General features: G+C 41.9%; 1 protein-coding gene across 2 annotated transcripts in view; it reads left to right on the plus strand.

Annotated features, from left to right (window-relative positions):
* Positions 1-10,239, plus strand: part of SMARCAD1 (SWI/SNF-related, matrix-associated actin-dependent regulator of chromatin, subfamily a, containing DEAD/H box 1) — a 41,289-nt gene extending 31,050 nt beyond the window's left edge. The window contains exons 17-23 of one of the 2 annotated variants that reach the window (XM_058192362.1): positions 67-184; positions 353-474; positions 2,852-3,040; positions 4,441-4,559; positions 5,024-5,206; positions 8,344-8,453; positions 9,523-10,239. In XM_058192362.1, coding sequence (XP_058048345.1) covers positions 67-184; positions 353-474; positions 2,852-3,040; positions 4,441-4,559; positions 5,024-5,206; positions 8,344-8,453; positions 9,523-9,584 — 903 coding nt within the window. In that variant the 3' untranslated portion in view covers positions 9,585-10,239. The remainder of the gene's footprint in view (positions 1-66; positions 185-352; positions 475-2,851; positions 3,041-4,440; positions 4,560-5,023; positions 5,207-8,343; positions 8,454-9,522) is intronic. The other variant, XM_058192363.1, reaches the window with a different exon arrangement.
* The last annotated feature ends 10,905 nt before the right edge of the window (positions 10,240-21,144 follow it).

Below are 21,144 nucleotides of genomic sequence, written 5' to 3' on the forward strand. Positions count from 1 at the left end.
CAGATTTGTATCTGTGGATTTAAGTTTGTTGTCCTAATACATAGAATTTTGGTCTTGGTCTGCCAGGTGCTGCAACAACTGCCTCCCAAAAAAGACATTGTTGAGTGGTGTGAAATGACTGAGAAACAGGGAAAACTATACGAAGATCTTTTTAGCTGCCTTAAGAAATCTATTGATGGTCAAGGTATTAATGCATATTAATAGTTCTCAGCAATTTTTCTTTTGCATGAGGGAACAGAAACACTTAAGCTCTACTGTTTTTTTAACTGTATCTGTTTTTTAAAAAAGACTTTTTAATTAACATGCTTGAAGCATGTAGATATGTTTTCCTGATGCCTGTTTCTGTTCCTAGAAAAAAATTCTGAAATGGGTAATGTCATGATGCAGCTAAGAAAAATGGCTAATCATCCCCTCCTACACCGCCAGTATTATACCTCTGAAAAACTTAGAGTCATGTCAAAACTCATGCTCAAGGTAAGAAATATATGCATTTTAGTTTTGTCATAAGGTGCATTTGCCCCAGAAATGGGTGATATATTAAGTAAGTACAGGTAGTCCTCAACTTACAACAGTTCACTTAGTGACCATTCAAAGTTACAACAGCCCTGAAAAAAGTGACTTATGACCGTTTTTCACAGTTACGACATTTCCAACATCCCCATGATCATGTGATGAAAATTCAGATGCTTGACAACTGGTTCATACTTATGACCATTGCTGTATCCCAAGGTCACATGATCGCCTTTTACAACCTTTGGGCAAGCAAAGTCAATGGAGAAGCCAGGTTCACTTAACAACTGGTTTGCTAACTTATCAACTGCAGTGATTCATTTAACAACTGAGGTAAAATGGGGCAAAATTCACTTAACAAATGTCTCAACGTTGGAAATTTTGGGCTCAGTTGTGGTTGTAAGTGGAGGACTACCTGTAAATGGGCTCCTTGAGGTTTTCTTGGCAAGGTTTTTCAGAAGTGGTTTGCCATTGCCTACTTTTTAAGGCAGAGTGAGCAACTGACTCAAAATTCCCTAGCTGATTTTGTGCCTCAGGCAGGACTAAAACTTACAGTCTGCCTGTTTTGGTACATTAACCATTATACCAATCTGGTTGTCTTGTCAAGAGTAATTTTATATTTTTGGAGACACTATGTCAAAATCAAACATTAAAAATTGAAAAAGATTGGGTTCTAGAATGAAAAATGGTTTTATATGACAAAATAAATAAAAGTGTTCTAATTTTGTAATCTGCCCAAGTTATGAATGGATTAAAAAAAACGGGTAAATGATCACACAAGGTAGATTTGTCCTGTTTTCTCGCAGTTTGAAATCTGGCTTTAGTGCAGTAGTTAATAGGTAATGTACCTCTCCCTGCACGATCAAGACAAATTCAGAAGGTTCTGCCTTTATTTATTTATTTCATTTTATATAGGCACCAATTTCCCAATGCAATTCTGGGAGGTAACAGATTAAACTATAATAGATAGATAGAATTCTTTATTTGCCAAGTGTGATTGGACACACAAGGAATTTGTCTTTGGTGCATGTGCTCTCAGTGTACATAAAAACAGAAGACATTTGTCAAGAATCATAAGGTACAACACTTAATGATAGTCATAGGGTACAAATAAGCAATCAAATCATACTAGGAGACAATATAAATTGGAAGGATACAGGTAACAAAGTTACAGTAATACAGTCATAAGTGGAAGGAGATGGGTGATAGGAACGATGAGAAGTTTAATAGTAATAGTAATGCAGCCTTAGTAAATAGTTTGACAGAGTTGAGGGAATTATTTGTTTGGCAGAGTGATGGTGTTCAGGGAAAAACTGTTCTTGTGTCTAGTTGTTCTGGTGTGCAATGCTCTATAGCGTCGTTTTGAGGGTAGGAGTTGAAACAGTTTATGTCCAGGATGTGAGAGGTCTGTAAATATTTTCACAGCCCTCTTTTTGACTCGTGCAGTATACACGTCCTCAATGGAAGGCAGGTTGGTAGCAGTTGTTTTTTCTGCAGTTCTAATTATCCTCTGAAGTCTGTGTTTTTCTTGTTGGGTTGCAGAACCAAACCAGACAGTTACAGAAGTGCAGTTGAAGACTCAATAATTCCTCTGTAGAACTGGATCAGCAGCTCCTTGGGCAGTTTGAGCTTTCTGAGTTGGCACAGAAAAAACATTTTTTGTGTTGTGCTTTTTTAATGATGTTTTTGATTAGGTGTCCATTTTAGGTCGTGAGATATGGTAGAACCTAGAAATTTGAAGGTCTCTACTGTTGATAGTGTGTTTTCTAGTATTGCAAGAGGTGGTAGTATGGGAGGGTTTCTCCTAAGGTCTACCACCATTTCTATGGTTTTGAGTGTGTTCATTTCCATATTTAATATAAATACATAGTTTATTTAAAAATAAAATAAAACACTGTGCCCATCTGAATAAAATAAAGTGACAGCCAAATGAAGCATTCACCAATAGCTTTGGGTCAATTACTCTTCTGGCCTACATACTTATGAAATCAGTCAGGTGTAAGGACAACAGAGTTAAAGCAGCTGATCCTCAATCTTCTAGAACATAGGCATGGCTAAGGAAAGGGCAAGTTTCCTGAGCCCTATAGATGACAATCTGTAGTAGGTGGGACCAAAGCATGTCCAATCTAATGGAGAAGGTGATCCCTCAAATACTCTGTTCCCATGACTAGCACTGATGATATCACTTAGTTTGGGTAATGAAATTTCTGCAAGAAAACAAGCAAGCTCAGAGCCCTCTAAAAAACGGGATTGTGGGATAAAATAAATTACAGGACAGTAGGTGTATTTTGCATGTTAATACTATTCATTTGCAAATAACTAAGGTTTGTTGTTGTTTTAGGAACCTACACACTGTGAAGCAAACCCTGATCTTATTTTTGAAGATATGTGTGTGATGACTGATTATGAACTGCATTTGCTTTGTAAACAGTATGCAAATATTCATGACTTCAAACTTGAAATGGATCTAATTTCGGATTCTGGAAAATTTAGGACACTTGTACGCATTTTGTCGGATTTTAAAGAAAAGGTGCACCTTTCATACCAATCCCTTTTGAAATACTAACCTTTACAAATAAATGAGCTGTTTTCAGCGGTAAACTGCCAGAAACATATTTTAGAAAACAATAGTTAAAATGTGGGAAGCCCTCTTCTCTTCAAATTCCTCACCTTTGAAGATTCTTTGAAAACAAAATAGATAACAACATTAGCCAGGGCTAAAAGGTCAGCAGTTGCTTGTAGGATTATGAACTCATCTGCCCTCTCAATACCCTTTATCTAGGTTTGTCATTAACCATGGCTAAAAATCCTGCCTGCTCACAATTTACCCATGGCTAGTGTAACATGTGCATAGGGATTCTTCATCAGTAGGTTCCTCAAATGTTTGTGTGAAAAATAGTATATTGTGGGGAAGGGTGTAAATGCAGTTAAGAATTAGCCTGCAAAACTGCATTATAACCACCACCGCTCAATGCTACTGAGAACTTCCTTTACTTGGGAAAAATCTATTGAAAGTTGACATTAAGTGTTTTTAACTTTCTGACCTCTTTGCAAAATAACATGATGGGAAGTTTTTTAGCCCAAACTCCTACTTTTTAAAGACAAAGTAGATGTATTCTTTGGAAATAAAAACAAGCCTGCATATGTGGCAAAAGTAGAAATATCTTTGGTAGTAATCTGCTACTGAGTGTTCCAGGACTGAAACACTCTTTAGGAAATATCTATGCACTTAAGTTTATGTTCAGATTGTATTTTTCTGCTACTTAAACTAGAATGAAGTAATTTGATCCTAAAGTATTAGACTGTTTTATTAGCAGTGTATTATTGCTGCACCCATAGAGTTTTGCTTATGTCCAAAGTTACAGTTTTCTAATAATTAATTCTTATTAGACACTGCTGATATATATAGATTACAGCTGGCAAAGACAGATGTTCATTTCATTTCAAAAACACTGTTCATTTCATGATGAAGTGAAGCCATCACAGTGGCTGTTTTGTCCCTTGAAAACAATAGACAACTTAATAAGTATGTTAAAAATTTGAATCCTGACTTTCAAATGCATTGCTTAGCTTTAAATTTAGCCTCTGTAGCCTAAAGCAGCTTAATTTTTTTTAAATTTGCATTTATATCCCGCCCTTCTCCGAAGACTCAGGGCGGCTTACACTATGTTAGCAATAGTCTTCATCCTATTTGTATATTTATATACAAAGTCAACTTATTGCCCCCAGCAATCTGGGTCCTCATTTTACCTACCTTATAAAGGATGGAAGGCTGAGTCAACCTTGGGCCTGGTGGGACTAGAACCTGCAGTAATTGCAAGCAGCTGTGTTAATAACAGACTGTCTTAGCAGTCTGAGCCCTGTATTTGTGTACTTCACTTTTTGATGGAAGTAGGAGCTTTTTGCTTAAATTAACCCTTTGTCCATTAGGGTGACAGAGTTGTCTTGTTTAGCCAATTTACCATGATGCTGGACATCTTGGAAGTTCTCCTGAAACATGAGCAACATCGCTATCTTAGACTGGATGGAAAAACACAGATCTCCGATAGGTAAGAACGTATCTGCTATATGAGATTTTCTTTATATATGCTTTGATGCTATGCTCAACAAATGAACAGGTACGTATGCCAGCTTTTATAATATGACCAACCAATAGGGCGGGGTGTCAAACTCGAGGCCCAAGGCGGCCTGTGGGGTGCTTAAATCTGGCCCGCGGGGCCAGCCTGAAAATAGCTAAGGACTGGCCCGCGGTGCCTCTGGCAGCCAAATCAGGGCGCAGAGGGGCCACGCACACACCGGTGCAACTCATTTTGGCCGGCAAAGTGTTACAGGAAGCATCCGTCCCGTCTCTCCCTCCCCCCCCCTCCTGGGCCTGTGGAGGAGAACTACAGTGCTGATCCGGCCCTCGAAGAAATCCAGTTTGACACCCCTGCAATAGGGGATTCATTTTTAAAAAAAAAAAAAAGACTTGGCGTGCTAATGAATTCTTTGCTTTTTCTTTCCTTTTGGATAGGATACATTTGATAGATGAATTCAATTCAGATATGGGTATCTTTGTTTTCTTGCTTTCAACTAAAGCTGGGGGCCTTGGGATTAATTTGACTTCAGCCAACGTGGTCATTCTCCATGATATTGACTGCAATCCTTACAATGACAAACAGGCTGAAGACAGATGCCACAGAGTTGGACAGACTAGGTATGGATTGATAAGAAAACTTTCTCAATTTTATAAAGTGCTGATTTTATTATGATTAATTTGTTGTGTTGGCATGAATACCTCAATTGGAGATAAAACTTCAAATCACTCTCTCCTTCGCCTGGACTTTCTGACCGCCATTCAACACCGCAGGGAGACGGAGCCAATGCGTTGGTTCCGTCCCAGGCGCCTGATGGACCCGGAGAGGTTCCGGACGGAGCTTGGGCCACTTCCTGAGGGTCTGGCTCACGGCACGGCTGAGGAACTTGTTGCGGCCTGGGAATGGGCCGCGGCGGGGGCCTTAGACCGTGTCGTGCCTTTGCGGCCTCTGACCCGGCGCAGGTCCCAACCGGCTCCTTGGTTCTCCGAGGAGCTGAGGGGGATGAAGCGCCGGAGAAGACGCCTAAAGAGTTCCTGGAGGTCTAGCCGTTCAGAGGCTGATCGGACACTAGTGAAGTCCTATAATAGGGCTTACCTAGTGGCATCGAGGCGTTGCTACGCCTCCTCCCTCATTGCGTCGGCAGATAACCGCCCAGCCGCCCTGTTTCGGGTGACTCGTTCCCTCCTTCACCAGGGGGAGCGGGATGACCCGTTGCAGGGACGTGCTGAGGAGTTTAACGGTTATCTATACGATAAAATCGTTCAGCTTCGGGACGGTTTGGACCAAAATTGCGGTGACTCAGGTGAGACGTCTGAGGGTGGTCTTGGTGACATTGTTTGGGATGAGTTTGACCCTGTGGCTCCCGAGGACATGGACAGGTTGTTGGGTAGGTTGAATGCCACCACGTGTTTACTGGACCCGTGCCCCTCCTGGCTGGTGCTGGCCACTCAGGAGGTGACACGAGGCTGGCTCCAGGCGATTACGAGTGCTTCTTTGGTGGAGGGTGTCTTTCCGGCCGCCTTGAAAGAGGTGGTGGTGAGGCCACTCCTCAAGAAGCCTTCCCTGGACCCGGCTGTTTTAGGTAATTATCGTCCGGTCTCCAACCTTCGCTTCGCGGCGAAGGTTGTAGAGAGTATGGTGGCATATCAGTTTCCCTTACACCTGGATGAAACTGTCTATCTAGACCCGTTCCAGTCCGGTTTCCGGCCCGGTTACAGCACGGAGACAGCTTTGGTCGCGTTGGTGGATGATCTCTGGAGGGCCAGGGATAGGGGTTGTTCCTCTGCCCTGGTCTTATTAGACCTCTCAGCGGCTTTCGATACCATCGACCATGGTATCCTGCTGCGCTGGTTGGAGGGATTGGGAGTGGGAGGCACTGTCTATCGGTGGTTCTCCTCCTATCTCTCCGATCGGTCGCAGACGGTGTTGACAGGGGGGCAGAGGTCGGCCCCGAGGCGCCTCACTTGTGGGGTGCCGCAAGGGTCGATTCTCTCGCCTCTTCTGTTCAACATCTATATGAAGCCGCTGGGTGAGATCATCAGTGGCTTCGGTGTGAGGTACCAGCTGTACGCGGATGACACCCAGCTGTACTTTTCCACACCGGGCCACCCCAACGAAGCTATCGAAGTGCTGTCCTGGTGTCTGGAAGCCGTACGGGTCTGGATGGGGAGAAACAGGCTCAAGCTCAGTCCCGCCAAGACAGAGTGGCTGTGGATGCCGGCATCCCGGTACAGTCAGCTGAGTCCACGGCTGACTTGGAGGCGAGTCATTGGCCCCGATGGAGAGGGTGCGCAACTTGGGCATCCTCCTGGATGAACGGCTGTCTCTGGAAGATCATTTGACGGCCGTCTCCAGGAGAGCTTTCTACCAGGTTCGCCTGGTGCGCCAGTTACGCCCCTTTCTAGACCGGGATGCCCTATGCACGGTCACTCACGCCCTCGTGACGTCTCGCCTGGATTACTGCAATGCTCTCTACATGAGGCTCCCCTTGAAGGCATCCGGCGGCTGCAGTTAGTCCAGAATGCGGCTGCGCGGGTGATAGAGGGAGCCCCTCGTGGCTCCCGTATGACACCTATCGTGCGCAGACTGCACTGGCTACCTGTGGCCTTCCGGGTGCGCTTCAAGGTCTTGGTAACCACCTTTAAAGCGTTCCATGGCATAGGGCCGGGTTATTTACGGGAGCGCCTACTGCTACCGAATACCTCTCACCGACCCGTGCGCTCTCACAGAGAGGGACTCCTCAGGGTGCCGTCAGCGAGGCAGTGTCGTCTGGCAACGCCCAGGGGAAGGGCCTTCTCTGTGGGGGCTCCCACCCTCTGGAACGATCTACCCCCAGGACTTCGTCAACTTCCGGACCTCCGAACCTTCCGTCGCGAGCTTAAAACACACTTATTTATCTGCGCAGGACTGGATTAGATTTTAAATTTATTGGTTTTAAATGGGTTTTATTATTTATACTGTTTTTAATAATTCGGCCTTTTAGAATAAGTTTTTTAATTGTTATTTTAATTGTATTTATATGTTTTTTATTTGCCTGTGAACTGCCCTGAGTCCTCCGGGAGATAGGGCGGTATATAAATGTGATTAATAAATAAATAAAAAATAAATAAATAAAACTTTGGTTCATTGGTTCTTTTTTTTTTTAAGCCTAAATAAGACTGTATAGAGTCTCAGACAATTACAAGAATTATCTGTCCGTACATCCAACTTCACACCGTTGCCAAGCAACGTTTATCTTGCTTATATAAGCTAAAATTGTTTTTATATTTCTCAGTCTTGTTTTTTGTTGTTATTCCTTTACTGTTTGAGACCAAACCATAGTTTCACTTCATTGAAATTATGAAATTAGCCGCAAAACAAGAACAGATACAAAGGCAGACTTTAGGTCACTGCTTAAAGTAACTCCCTTTTTGGTGAAATATTTTAGTGATTCGTATATGAATATAGGAATTCTCAATGTTAAAGTTGTTTTGCAATTTTTGTCTGATACGTTGCATGTATGATATATGCCTATGACATATGTAACTACATGTATCATACATATATGCATCACAGTTCTAAACCATGGTTGCTGTCACTTTATATATTTGTCTTTGCATGAATAAGGTTAGTCACCAAATACATTGCTAAAAAATAAGCTTCATTTTCTATAAAATTATGCCGGATGGGAAATAATATACTTGTAATAAACTATAAATACTATTTTACATAATTATATAAAAAAACGTTTGACGTGGTTTGGTTTTATTTTGTTTAGAGAAGTGCAGGTCATTAGACTTATAAGTAAAGGGACCATAGAAGAATCCATGCTCAAAATCAGTCAGCAGAAGTTAAAATTAGAGCAAGATATGACAGCGACAGAAACAGGTGAGTTCTTGCAGAATACTTTTTAGTAGGCTAAAAAGTTTGGGTTCACAAGTGTGTGTGGTAGGAAAAAATAGTATTTATAAAACCAAAGGAATATGGAAATAATAAGCATGCCGCCAAATCTATAGTTGCTTTTGTAAAAAAATTAAACCATAAGTTCAAGTTCATATATTCAAGCAAAACTTAATTATTTTTCAGTGCAAATCACTGTATAATAGCTATTAAAATCTTCTACCTGGTGAAATCCCCGTATGCTTCTCCTGCTTAGGTACTTTTCAAAAAAGTAGTCTGAAAAACGTATCTGAATCAAACAACATAGCATGTGATTATTTAGAATAAATGTTCAACCTTGTGAAAGTGATCTAAGGTCAATCTATGTTGAATTATATATTCAGAATCTAGAGTGCTAAATTGGATAGATAAAAGTACTGCAGTATGTATATTAATTCTTTTAAAAAGAAAGACATTTAGGGACTACATGGACTGGAAAGCTAGAATGTAGCATGCACCGGGTTTTGTTTTTTTTATGTTTTATACCAAGGATGTCAAACTTGATTTCATTGAGGGCCACATCAGGGTTGTGTTTGACCTCAGGAGGCTGTGGGGGCTGGCCGGGAGTGTGGCCAGTTCGACGTCACACATTGAGGCTCCATTTTCAGCCGTGTCAGCCTCCCTGAGCTCCGTTTTCGCTGGCAGAGAGTTGCAGGAGGCCATTGCGGTTTTGGCCTTGTTGGCTTGCTCAAACATTTGAACCTGGGTTCCAGATTTAATTAATGCCAGCTACCATTTTGATTACAGCTAATTCAGACATAACAAGATTAATCAGAGTAGTAACTATTATACAAAACCCCGAGAGTAATTTGGAAAACAGATTAAATTAAACCAGTGATTTGAAAGCAAGCAAATTTAGCATTCCACTGTTTTAATAAGTATTCCATTACAATAATATTCTCATGTTCAGTTGGCAAGATAGCAGAAATAATATTTTGGTTGCATTGATCGTAAATATTAACCTGAATGAAATCTTCTTTGCGCATGAAAATCTGACATATTCCTTTTAATTCTACAGGAGAAGAAGGAGCCATTCCAGCAGATATAGCAACACTATTAAAAACCTCATTAGGTCTCTAATGCTAATATAAAAAAGGCGATGTAGATTTTTTTATTTACGGGAAAATATGTGGTGCTTCAAGAAATTTTTGTTACAAAATACATTTGTATGAACATTTATAGCTTTTTAAACAAATCTTGTTGTATTGGCCAAGAAATAAAATTTTTCCCACTACCGGTACTCAAATTAAAATGTACAGATGCCATAAAAATGTAGTGCATAAAATGCCATCTGTAACTATCTTACCAAGGCAGTTTCTAATAGGGACCCTAGTTTTAACAGAACTGCTAAAGGTTAAAATTGTTGCATATTTTTGTAATTATTTCTACCTCTAAATATAAATATATATATCTATATATATATATAGAAACTTGTCTATTTCACTGGATGTGTGGTTTTTTTACATGTGCCTTATTTGAAATGCCCCGTATTTGTTGTCTCTTGGTTTTTTTTGTTTTTTTTTTAAGTACTGTAATGTTTTATATCAGATTGTTCACATAATAAAAATATTAATCTTAATTCTGTTTTTTTATACGATTCTTTTAACTGCAAAAAAGGAAAGAGAAATTAAAACCCCTCATATTTGTTTTCTTTTATCCATGATAGCTTTTACATTAAGGCCTTCTCAGTAGTGATGATTTAGACATTTTCGCCAAACTTCGTTGACCTTTAAGAAAGCTTTTATCATTTTTCCCCTCCACAAATAGACCATTAAGGTATTTTTTTTTAAATCATATATCATTGTGCATTTGTTTGGTACCATTTTAATTGTCATGTTAGTTAAAAGTTGTTTATTTAATTAAATTGTTCATTAATTTAATGAATCCCTGTTAAGGTATATTTCTGTGTTTGGGGATAAAAGCTCTCTTAAATTTATGGGAATAGACAGATTCCTAATGCTGCTCAGAATGCATGCAAGGCATAAGCAGCATCTGGTCAGATTGCAATCTGTTATCAGTCTAATAAAGTGATATCTATCTTACCATGATCATCATCTTTCAATGACCCCATAATCCTTTGCGGGGTGGAGTCTGGGCAACTGAATGGAGATGAGTGTTTATGATGAGTCTACTTAGGATCGAAGTCACAGCCTCCAGATTGTGAGGTGAGAGCTCCACCTCTAGGTCACCATACCACTCATATCTATTTTATAGATATGCTGGAGTGATACGCGTTGCCTTCACCCAATAGGGTAATAGAGGAACACAAAATCTTCACAGCTCAGTTGCTTAGGAAATGGTAAGCTAAGTTGGGAAAATGTGTTGTTAGATTTTTTAAAATATGCTTCGATCTAACTTTCTGTATTTTTGCTAAAACAATTTATTTGGAATGTTTTTTGTTAAGCAAGGATGGACTAGTTTTGAGAACCAGGTATTGTTTGCGCTGCAGATGTATTATAGTACAGTTTGCACAACAAACTGGGCTGGCTGGATAAAAGAGTTAATTCTCTTAAATATCTGACAATTATAAATAGATATAAAGTAATAAATGGAGATACATTTCCTACCCCCCTGCAGAGCTGAGAGATCATAGAAGGGATTACAAGACACTAAGCAGGCATGCAGCGGGGAATAGCTTTAAGTGCAATGCATCAGCAGCCACAAGCACACAATACAAACAGCTCGGTGTATTCTCCATGGTATCCCTTCAACTCCAATCTCTTTGCCTTGTGGGAAGGTGAAGGAAAAACACAAGCAACTTCTGTAAGCAATCTCCTATGCCTGATACATCCACCTCCAACCCCGCAGAGTAGAGAGCTTGGAGAGAAAAGTATTGAAAGAGAGGAAGACGCTTAATGAGGAATACACCAGCCTCTTTGCGTAGAATATTGCTTTCGATATGTATACAAATACAAACATGAATTTGCTTCTTGCTAAATATCCAAACGCTTGGGTAAGCATTCCAAAAGTTGGGTGACTTGATTATGAGGAAACCGAAAAATGGAAGGGTGAAACTGATTAGTCTTGTCAGTTTTTAGCCAGCTATCTAGGAGTAGTGAGAAGAACAACTCAGTTCTGATTGTATGATTTCCCACTTAACAACTGCATCACTTAATGACAGAGCTGCCGGTACCAATTGTGGGCCCAAAACAAGGACTACCTGTATAAAATGTTTGCTGAATTGCACTGGGCCACTTAATTTCATTTAGTCCAATTTAGTTTCCAGATTGTATAAAGGATGGAGCTTGGATAACCATTTGTCTGAAGTGGTGTAGGGTTTCCTGCCTGAGCAGCGGGTTGGACTAGAAGACCTCCAAGGTCCCTTCCAACTCTTTATTCTGTTCCCATTTCATTCCATTCCATTCCATTCCATTCCATTCCATTCCATTCTATTCTATTCTATTCTATTCTATTCTATTCTATTCTATGGGAGTCCTTGGTATCTCGGTGAATAATTCTGACTTGCCTTCTTCCTGACATGAATAGCTGTGTTTGTCACATCCATATTAAAGTTGTTCCACAGTGAAAGTGGAAGTTAAACTAGATAAAAGAAGCTAAGGTCATACCAGTGACAAAGCACTCAGCTGAGCATTTGGAGCCTTAGTCACCAATGTTACAATCCCACCAGACCAGAACCTGGGAAAGAAACGATGTTTCTAAACAATTATTGCTCCCCCCCCCCCAGCCCAACTCTTATGTAGGTATGCTGAAAGGTCACAGAGGACTACCTGTGTAGTCCTATTCTTGTGTGTTCAGTGGTGAAAAAGAAGACATTACCATAAGTAGAAATGGCCTGTATGTATATCTAATATTGTAACCCTTTATACTCGGGATTTCTACAAAGTTCTTAAGTAGGTTTTATTATACTTGCAGAGAGTGCACTGTTTACATCCCTCTAATGCTGGGGTCCCCAACCCCCGATCAATGGTGGGTTTCAATTTTTTTTACTGCCGGTTCTGTGGGCATGGCATGGCTTGGTGGGCGTGGCAGGGGAAGGATACCGTAAAATCTCCATTCCCTCCCCAATCCAGGGGAAGGTTACTGCAAAATCCCCATTTCCTCCCGATCAGCTGGGACTTGGGAGGCAGAGAAGAGATGGGGCAGGGCCAGTCAGAATTTTTACTACCAGTTCTCCAAACTACTCAAAATTTCCACTACCGGTTCTCCAGAACTGGTCAGAACCTCCTGAAACCCACCTCTGCCACCAATCCATGGACCGGCCCCAGTCCGTTGGCATACCAGCAATCGGTCTGCACAAGCAAAGTCCCATCCAGGGGATGCAGGCAGCATGCAAAACCACACACACACCCCTCTGGTTTGCGGAAAAACCTTTTTCCATGGAATTTGTCTCTGGTGCCCAAAAGGTTGGGCCACACTGCTCTAATGCACTATTGGGGAAACAATTCGAGAGGTTTAAGCAGAAGCATTTTCTACAATCTGAAATCTGGAGATTTAAACTATCAAAGATGAGTCTATGTGCAGGGTTTGGCCTTCCTTATACTCTCTCTTCTGGTTGGCCATTTGTACCCAAAAGAAATGCATATTCTCTTCCCCCTCCCCGCCTCAAAAAAGGGAGATAATACAACATTTAGCCCTTTAGGAAAATTTTACTCCTAAACATAATCAATAAATGGTTCCTTTTGTTGTGTATCAAAGGAAGTAGACTTATGCTGAATCAAGCCATGCAGATCACGGTATTATCTTCATTGATTAGTAATAGCTCTTTTTCATCCCTTTTTCCGGATGCCACAGAGTGAACCTGGGTATCTTTTGCGTGCTCAGCAGAGGTGGTATTCAACTGGTTAGCACCGGTTCGCACGAACCAGCTGGCGGAAATTTGGCCAAGGTCACCAAACTGGTAGCGATGGCCAGCTGGCCACGCCCCCAAACCTGTCCCCCGGTTGCCATGCTCTTCACATATGCACACCCCATTGCCTTGCAAGTCCAGTGTGATGCGCATGCATGAAGAACATGGTGGCGATGGCAGCAGTTTTTTCCGTGACCTCTTGATACTTTTCGGCAGCCGGCAGCCAGCTGCCGCAACCACAAAGCAGCTCTCAAAGAGGCTTCTTTGTCAGTCACTTTCCAGAAGTGGCGGCTGGCTCGGAACCGCCAAAAAATCCCGTCATCTTGCCTTCTGGACTCTGTACCAGCCGCCACAGAAGGTAAGCAGCCCAAACAAAGAGGCGGTGGGGGGGGAGGAACCAGGGCTAGGACCGGGCCACTAAAGGAGGGGAAACAGGTGACTGGTGAAGGGAAGGTGGGGGGTAGATAGGTGGAAATTCCAAAAATGTTCCTATCTTTTCCTGTAGGCATGGCTAGGTGGGTCATGTGGCTGAATGGGTGTGAGTGATGTCAAGTTGACCACCCCCACTCAGTCACATGTCCCCACCTAGCCATGCCCACCAAACTGGTAGCAAAAATTTTTGAAACCCACCAGAATGCTCAGAATGTATTGTCGTCAAGCCATTGTCTTTTCAGCCAATTTCATGCCTTCCTTCAGTATATACCATAAAGCAGGCCATTATGGCAGAAGTTCTGTAATGGTTGAGAGGTTGCTCTGAGAACATAATAAGACCATGGTATCCTGCTGCGCCGGTTGGGGGGATTGGGAGTGGGAGGCACCGTTTATCGGTGGTTCTCCTCCTATCTCTCCGACCGGTCGCAGTCGGTGTTGACAGGGGGGCAGAGGTCGTCCCCGAGGCCCCTCACTTGTGGGGTGCCGCAGGGGTCGATTCTCTCGCCCCTTCTGTTTAACATCTACATGAAACCGCTGGGTGAGATCATCAGTGGTTTCGGTGTGAAGTATCAGCTGTATGCGGATGATACTCAGCTGTACTTTTCTACACCGAACCACCCCAGCGGTTATCAAGTGCTGTCCCGGTGTCTGGAGGCCGACGGGTCTGGATGGGGAGAAACAGGCTCAAGCTCAATCCCGCCAAGACAGAGTGGCTGTGGATGCCGCATCCCGCACAGTCAGCTAAATCCGCGGCTGAACATCGGCGGCGAGTCATTGGCCCCGATGGAGAGGGTCCGCAACTTAGGCGCCTCCTGGATGAACGGCTGTCTCTAGAAGAGCATTTGACGGCCGCTCCAGGAGAGCGTTCTACCAGGTTCACCTGGTACGCCAGTTGCGCCTTTCTGGACCGGGATGCCCTATCCACGGTTACTCACGCACTCGTGACGCCTCGCCTGGATTACTGCAATGCTCTCTACATGGGGCTCCCTTGAGGGGCATCCGGAGGCTACAGTTAGTCCAGAATGCAGCTGCGCGGGTGATAGATGGAGCCCCTCGTGGCTCCCATATGACACCTATCCTGCGCAGACTGCACTGGCTTCCTGTGGCCTTCCGGGTGCGCTTCAAGGTTTTGGTGACCACCTTTAAAGCGCTCCATGGCATTGGGCCGGGTTATTTACGGGACCGCCTACTGCGACCGAATACCTCCCACCGTCCCGTGCGCTCTCACAGAGAGGGTCTCCTCAGGGTGCCGTCAGCGAGGCAATGTCGTCTGGCGGCGCCCAGGGGAAGGGCCTTCTCTGTGGGGGCTCCCACCCTCTGGAACGATCTACCCCCCGGACTTCGTCAGCTTTCGGACCTTCGGACCTTCCGCCGCGGGCTTAAAACATACTTATTTAATTGTGCAGGACTGAGCTAGATTTTAAATTTTGGGTTTTAAATTGGGTTTTATTTCTATTTTTAATTGGACAGGCTTTAGAATAAGTTTTTTAAATGTTTTATATTGTATTTATATTCTATTTATCTGTTTTTAGTGCCTGTAAACCGCCCTGAGTCCCTTGGGAGATAGGGCGGTATATAAATATGATTAAATAAATAAATAAATAAATAAATAAATAAAGGGGAATAGCCTGTGGAGAGCCATGTTAAATTATTGATCTCTGGGTTCTGCTACATTTTCTTCAGATGGTCATAATATTTCATATTGCATAAATGAAAAATGGGACATCTATTTTCTGCAACAGAAAAGGGTCAGTCCCAATTTGATTTGTTTTTAAGTCATGGGCAAGTAAGTCTAATAATGCCTATAGGAGGCAGTAAATATTTGACTCAATTTTTTTTTTTATTTAGTTTGTCAAACATGTACGAGATAAACACGTATAAGTATAAACATGGACATGAGTATATGTAATGAGTACAAATAAATGTACTCATTTATTTATAATTTTTTATAAATTTATAAAATTTATAAAATTCATTTATTTATAAATGTACACAGGTAATGAGTACAAATAAATGGTGAGGGTGGGACAAGGATGCTGGTACACTTATGCATGCCCCCTTTACAGAACTCTTAGGAATAGGGTGAGGTCCACGGTAGACAGTTTAAGGTTGAAGCCATGAGGCTCCCGAGTTCCGTTTTCGGCCACAACTGCCTCCTGCAGCTCTCTGCCAGCAAAAACAGAGTTTGGGGCAAGGATGAAATGCTCCCAGTTCAGACTGGATCGCCCGATCCGGTAGCAATGGAGTGGGTGGTTCAGAGAACCGGTAGCAAAATCCCTCCCCCCCCAGGCCCAGCTGAGCCACGCGATCATCAGAGGTGGTGGTTGTTGTTGTTTTACTTTTAAAAGCATTTTTTCTTTGGCCAAAAAAAATGCTTTTAAAAGTAAAAAAATAAGCCTCTGATGATCACATGGCTCAGCTGGGATTGTCAGAACCTTTTAAAAGGATTTTTTTTACAACCTCTTCGGCCAAAGAGGTTGTAAAAAAAAACAGCTTTTAAAAGACTCCTCTGGCAATCCCAGCTGATGTTGCCTGATCATCACAGGCTTTTTAAAGCATTTTTTAACAACCTCTTCGGCTGAAGAGGTTGTAGGATAAATGTTTTTAAAAGGTTCTGGCGATCAGGCAACTCAGCTGGGATCATCAGAACCCTTAAAAGCTTTTTTTCCTCTGGTGATCCCAGTTGCCTGATCATCACAGGCTTTTAAAAGCATTTTTTTTACCTCTTCGGCCAAAGAGGTTGTAGAAAAATGCTTTTAACAGTAAAAAAAAAAAAAGGTGGCCACGCCCACCCAGTCACATTACCCCCACAAAGCCACGCCCACAGAACCGATAGTAACAATTTTACCTTTCATCCCTGATTAGGCGGGGGGGGGGGGTTCTGTTTTTGCTGGCCGAAAACGTAGCTTGAGAGGGCCACCTGTGCCCCCTTTTCACTGGGAAAGGTACCGTGGGCCAGACCTTCACTGTTTCCAGGGCGGCCCTGTGAGCCAGATCTAAGGGCCCTGAGTTTGATACCCTGGTGATAAACATTTGTATCCCAAGCCTCTCGACAAAACAAGCCTTGGATCCAGTTTTTAAAATAGAATGATTGGGAATAAGCTTGATCAGAAGCTTCTCTTTTCTCTTATGGCCTGGCTGACATATAAAGCTAAAAGCTACAAATAGCATTCACCTCAGAGGATGATGGTCTCCCTCATTTCCTCAGGAGAGGCCCATATTGCTTTCACCAAGAAATATGCTCTAACCATTTTCATTTCCCTAGAGATCTACTTGCCTGATATATGACTGCCTTTTGTGTCTGCTTATCTCTAGACAGTTTATTGTGGTTCCGAGAGACATTGCCTATGTTTCCTTGCTTTCATTTTCAAATATTTCTCATGGAGCCTTTGGGACTATGCTATTTTAGGAGCCACAATGTGTGAATACTAAGTAGGAATGGCTGGTGTAGGTTATGTTACTAAATTTCAGGTAGAAGCTTAGGGGGGAAAAGGTTCTTTCGACTTGTGTAAATTGGGCATTGTTTGATTGCCTCTGTTTTTGTAGTCAAATGTATATAGTCATATATATACGCACATCACTAATAAGACAATGCAAGGTTCTTGCACAGATGTTTCATAAGCACACGACATCTCCGTTCACTAGTCTAAATACCGTGAAGAATTTACTAAAGAACACAAAGCAACAATATAAGGTCTGTAAGTTTTATCTTACTAAAGTTATCAGAAGAGTTGGATGACTATCCTCAGCTGAGATCTAAAGGCAATCTGTTCCCGTGTGACTCCTAATAGAAACAATCAAATATTGTAGTTTGCTAAATAAGAAAGTTGAGAAAGCACAAGAATAGGGACAAGACAGTATTCAGAAGTTTATTTAGAAAGATGAAAAAGCAATTGCTACCAACCCGCCTTCTATTGAGGACTTGTATACTGCACGAGTCAAAAAGAGGCTGTGAAAATATTTACAGACCCCTCGCATCCTGGACATAAATTGTTTCAACTCCTACCCTCAAAACAATGCTACAGAGCACTGCATACCAGAACAACTAGACATAAGAACAGTTTTTCCCCGAACGCCATCACTCTGCTAAACAAATAATTCCCTCAACACTGTCAAACTATTTACTAAGACTGCACTATTATAATCTTCTCATTGTTCCCACCACCCATCTCCTCCCATTTAGGACTGTATGACTGCAACTTTGTTACTTGTATCCTTACGATTTATACTGATATTGTTTGCCGATTGCTTATTTGTACCCTATGACTATCATTAAGTGTACCTTATGATTCTTGATGAACGTATCTTTTCTTTTATGTACACTGAGGGCATATGCACCAAGACAAATTCCTTGTGTGTCCAATCACACTTGGCCAATAAAAAAATTCTCTTCTCTTCTCTTCTATATTTTGGTGGTGCCCTCAGGAAAGAAAAAGATGGTTTCAGAATGGGAGAAGAGAAAAGGCATGAAATATAAGCATTTTTGTTAACTGAAGGATGGGGAATCAGCTAGCTAGCAATGGAAGAAAAGATTAGTATGAGGTTTTTTTTTTAAATACCTTCACTTGCCAATTCCATATTACAATTACGTGAGTAGAAATTATGGAGCCATCAGAATCTGTTCACAGTGCTGCATATGATTGAAAAATTAACAACTGATGTGAAATAATTCATAAAGGAAGATGCAGATATAGGGGATATGGGATGAATAGATTTAAAACCAGGAATAATTATATCGGAATGGTATTTTAAAAACTAATTTTTAATGATTGTATCAATTCATAATAATGATTTTGTCTAGCTTTGTTTCTACATAGGAATCACTTTTGGATATGTATCTGACTATATCAAAGTAAGTTAGAAGTTAGCCTTTGTCTATTTCTTTTTCCCCCCCTTATTCCTTTATGCTTTCCCCTTTACTATTTTTTCCTTTAAGTGTTATGTGAATATACCATATTTGAAAGTGATAGTAATAAGCACTAATGCTTTTTCTAAGCTGCTGCAGGTAGAAATGATTCCACCAAGGCTTTAAATTGAGCAGTTTAAACTATCTGCTTGATACTTTGATTCAAATGAACAAAATAATTAACCATTTGCACTTACAATAGGTGATGCACTAGTTACAGTGTTCGATAGGTATTAGAGAGACAGATTCTAATCCAGTCTCAACCCTGGATGCCTGGTCTGGCTGACTTCAGGCCAGTCATTTGTCTAATGCTAACCTACCTCACTGTGGTAGAATATCTAGCAAAGCCTGGAAACACAGAGCAGGAAATGAGAACAGGAGAGAGAACTCTCTTATTACAGAAAATATTCCTAAATCCAGGGGTCAGCAACCCACGGCGATGGAGCCGCATGTGGCTCTTTCATCCCTCTGCTGCAGGTCCCTGTCGCTCAAAATATACATCACAGCTGCCCAGCACTCGATTTATTGAGCTTTTTGACCCCGGTAGGCCAAACATGGAAAAATCCAAGAAAAGAAGTTTCAGAAGAAAACAGAACGTTTAATTCAACTACATATCTTACCTTACTTTTCAACAGTGAAAAAAGTAAGGTTCTACATTTAGGCAAAAAAAACAAAATGCACAGGTACCGTATATGTGGTACCTTGCCCAATAGTAGTACCTGTGAGAGGGATCTTGGAGTCCTAGTGGATAACCATTTAGATATGAGCCAGCAGTGTGCAGCAGCTGCTAAAAAAGTCAACACAGTTCTGGGCTGCATAAACAGAGGGATAGAATCAAGATCACGTGAAGTGTTAGTGCCACTTTATAATGCCTTGGTAAGGCCACACTTGGAATATTGCATCCAGTTTTGGTCGCCACGATGTAAAAAAGTTGTGAGACTCTAGAAAGAGTGCAGAGAAGAGCAACAAAGATGATTAGGGAACTGGAGGCTAAAACATATGAAGAACAGTTGCAGGAACTGGGTATGTCTAGTTTAATAAAAAGAAGGCCTAGGGGAGACATGATAGCAGTGTTCCAATATCTCAGGAGTTGCCACAGAGAAGAGGGAGTCGGGCTGTTCTCCAAAGCACCTGAGGGTAGAACAAGAAGCAATGGGTGGAAACTGATCAAGGAAAGAAGCAACTTAGAACTAAGGAGAAATTTCCTGACAGTTAGAACAATTAATAAGTGGAACGATTTGCCTGCAGAAGTTGTGAATGCTCCAACACTGGAAATTTTTAAGAAAATGTTGGATAACCATCTGACTGAGATGGTGTAGGGTTTCCTGCCTGGGCAGGGGGTTGGACTAGAAGGCCTACAAGGTCCCTTCCAACTCTGTTGTTATATTATATTAAACATATGTTAGTTTTGTGGCTGCTCAGGAAATAGTCAGGCATGGGAAGGGTTTTGTGGCTCCCGGTGTTTTCTTTCCTGTGGGAAACGGGTCAAATGGCTCTTTTGAGTGTTTAAGATTGCCGACCCCTGCCTTAGTCCATGGGAGCAGGGAAGCATGAGAAATACATTTAGATTGAAATACATTTACATTTAAATTGAAAGTAACTCAATTATAATACATAAAAGTTGATCAGGAGAATTGCTTTTAAGCGCGGTGGCTCAGGGGCTAGGACGTTGAGCTTGTCGATCGAAAGGTCAGCAGCTCAGCGGTTCGAATCCCTAGTGCTGCCGTGTAACGGGGTGAGCTCCTATTACTTGTCCCAGCTTCTGCCAACCTAGCAGTTTCGAAAGCACGTAAAATGCAAGTAGAAAAAATAGGGACTACCGTTGGTGGGAAGGTTACAGCGTTCCGTGCGCCTTTGGTGTTGAGTCATACTGGCCACATGACCACGGAGACGTCTTCAGACAGCGCTGGCTCTTTGGCTTTGAAACGGAGATGAGCACCGCCCCCTAGAGTCGGCAACAACTAGCACGTATGTGCGAAAGGAATCTTTACCTTTACCTTTATAGTATGCTGTAGCAGTAAGGGCAAGGGACCCAAATGACTGCTGCTTCCCGAATTTGCCAACCTTGGCCCTTAACAATGTCAGAATGCTTTAAGTTTCTTTAACTTGGGCCATTCCGCCAACGCCGGCAGACAAAGCAATCCAAGTGCTTCTGTATTGCCTTTAATCTGGTGATTGATGCTTAATTCAAAATTGTAGGACAGATACCAAGGAACAAGAACACCAAGAGAGAAGCCAGGTCAATAATAAATATTGGGGGGGGGAGTTTAAAAAATAATCACCCCTGAACATACTTACAGCATCAGAAAGATATGATTCCCCAAACAGCTAGCTAAACCCATATAGAGAAGGTTTTGGCAACACAACCCATAAGAAAACCGGGAAAAGGCATTTATCTTATTACAAGAGTAAGCATGAACATTAATGGGAATAACATGCTGCACCGGCTGTTTGGTTAGTGTGCTCCCAGCTGTTTAAAAAGCAAATGAAAATCT

The sequence above is a fragment of the Ahaetulla prasina genome, chromosome 8, assembly GCF_028640845.1.
Source record: "Ahaetulla prasina isolate Xishuangbanna chromosome 8, ASM2864084v1, whole genome shotgun sequence".
NCBI lineage: Eukaryota > Metazoa > Chordata > Lepidosauria > Squamata > Colubridae > Ahaetulla > Ahaetulla prasina.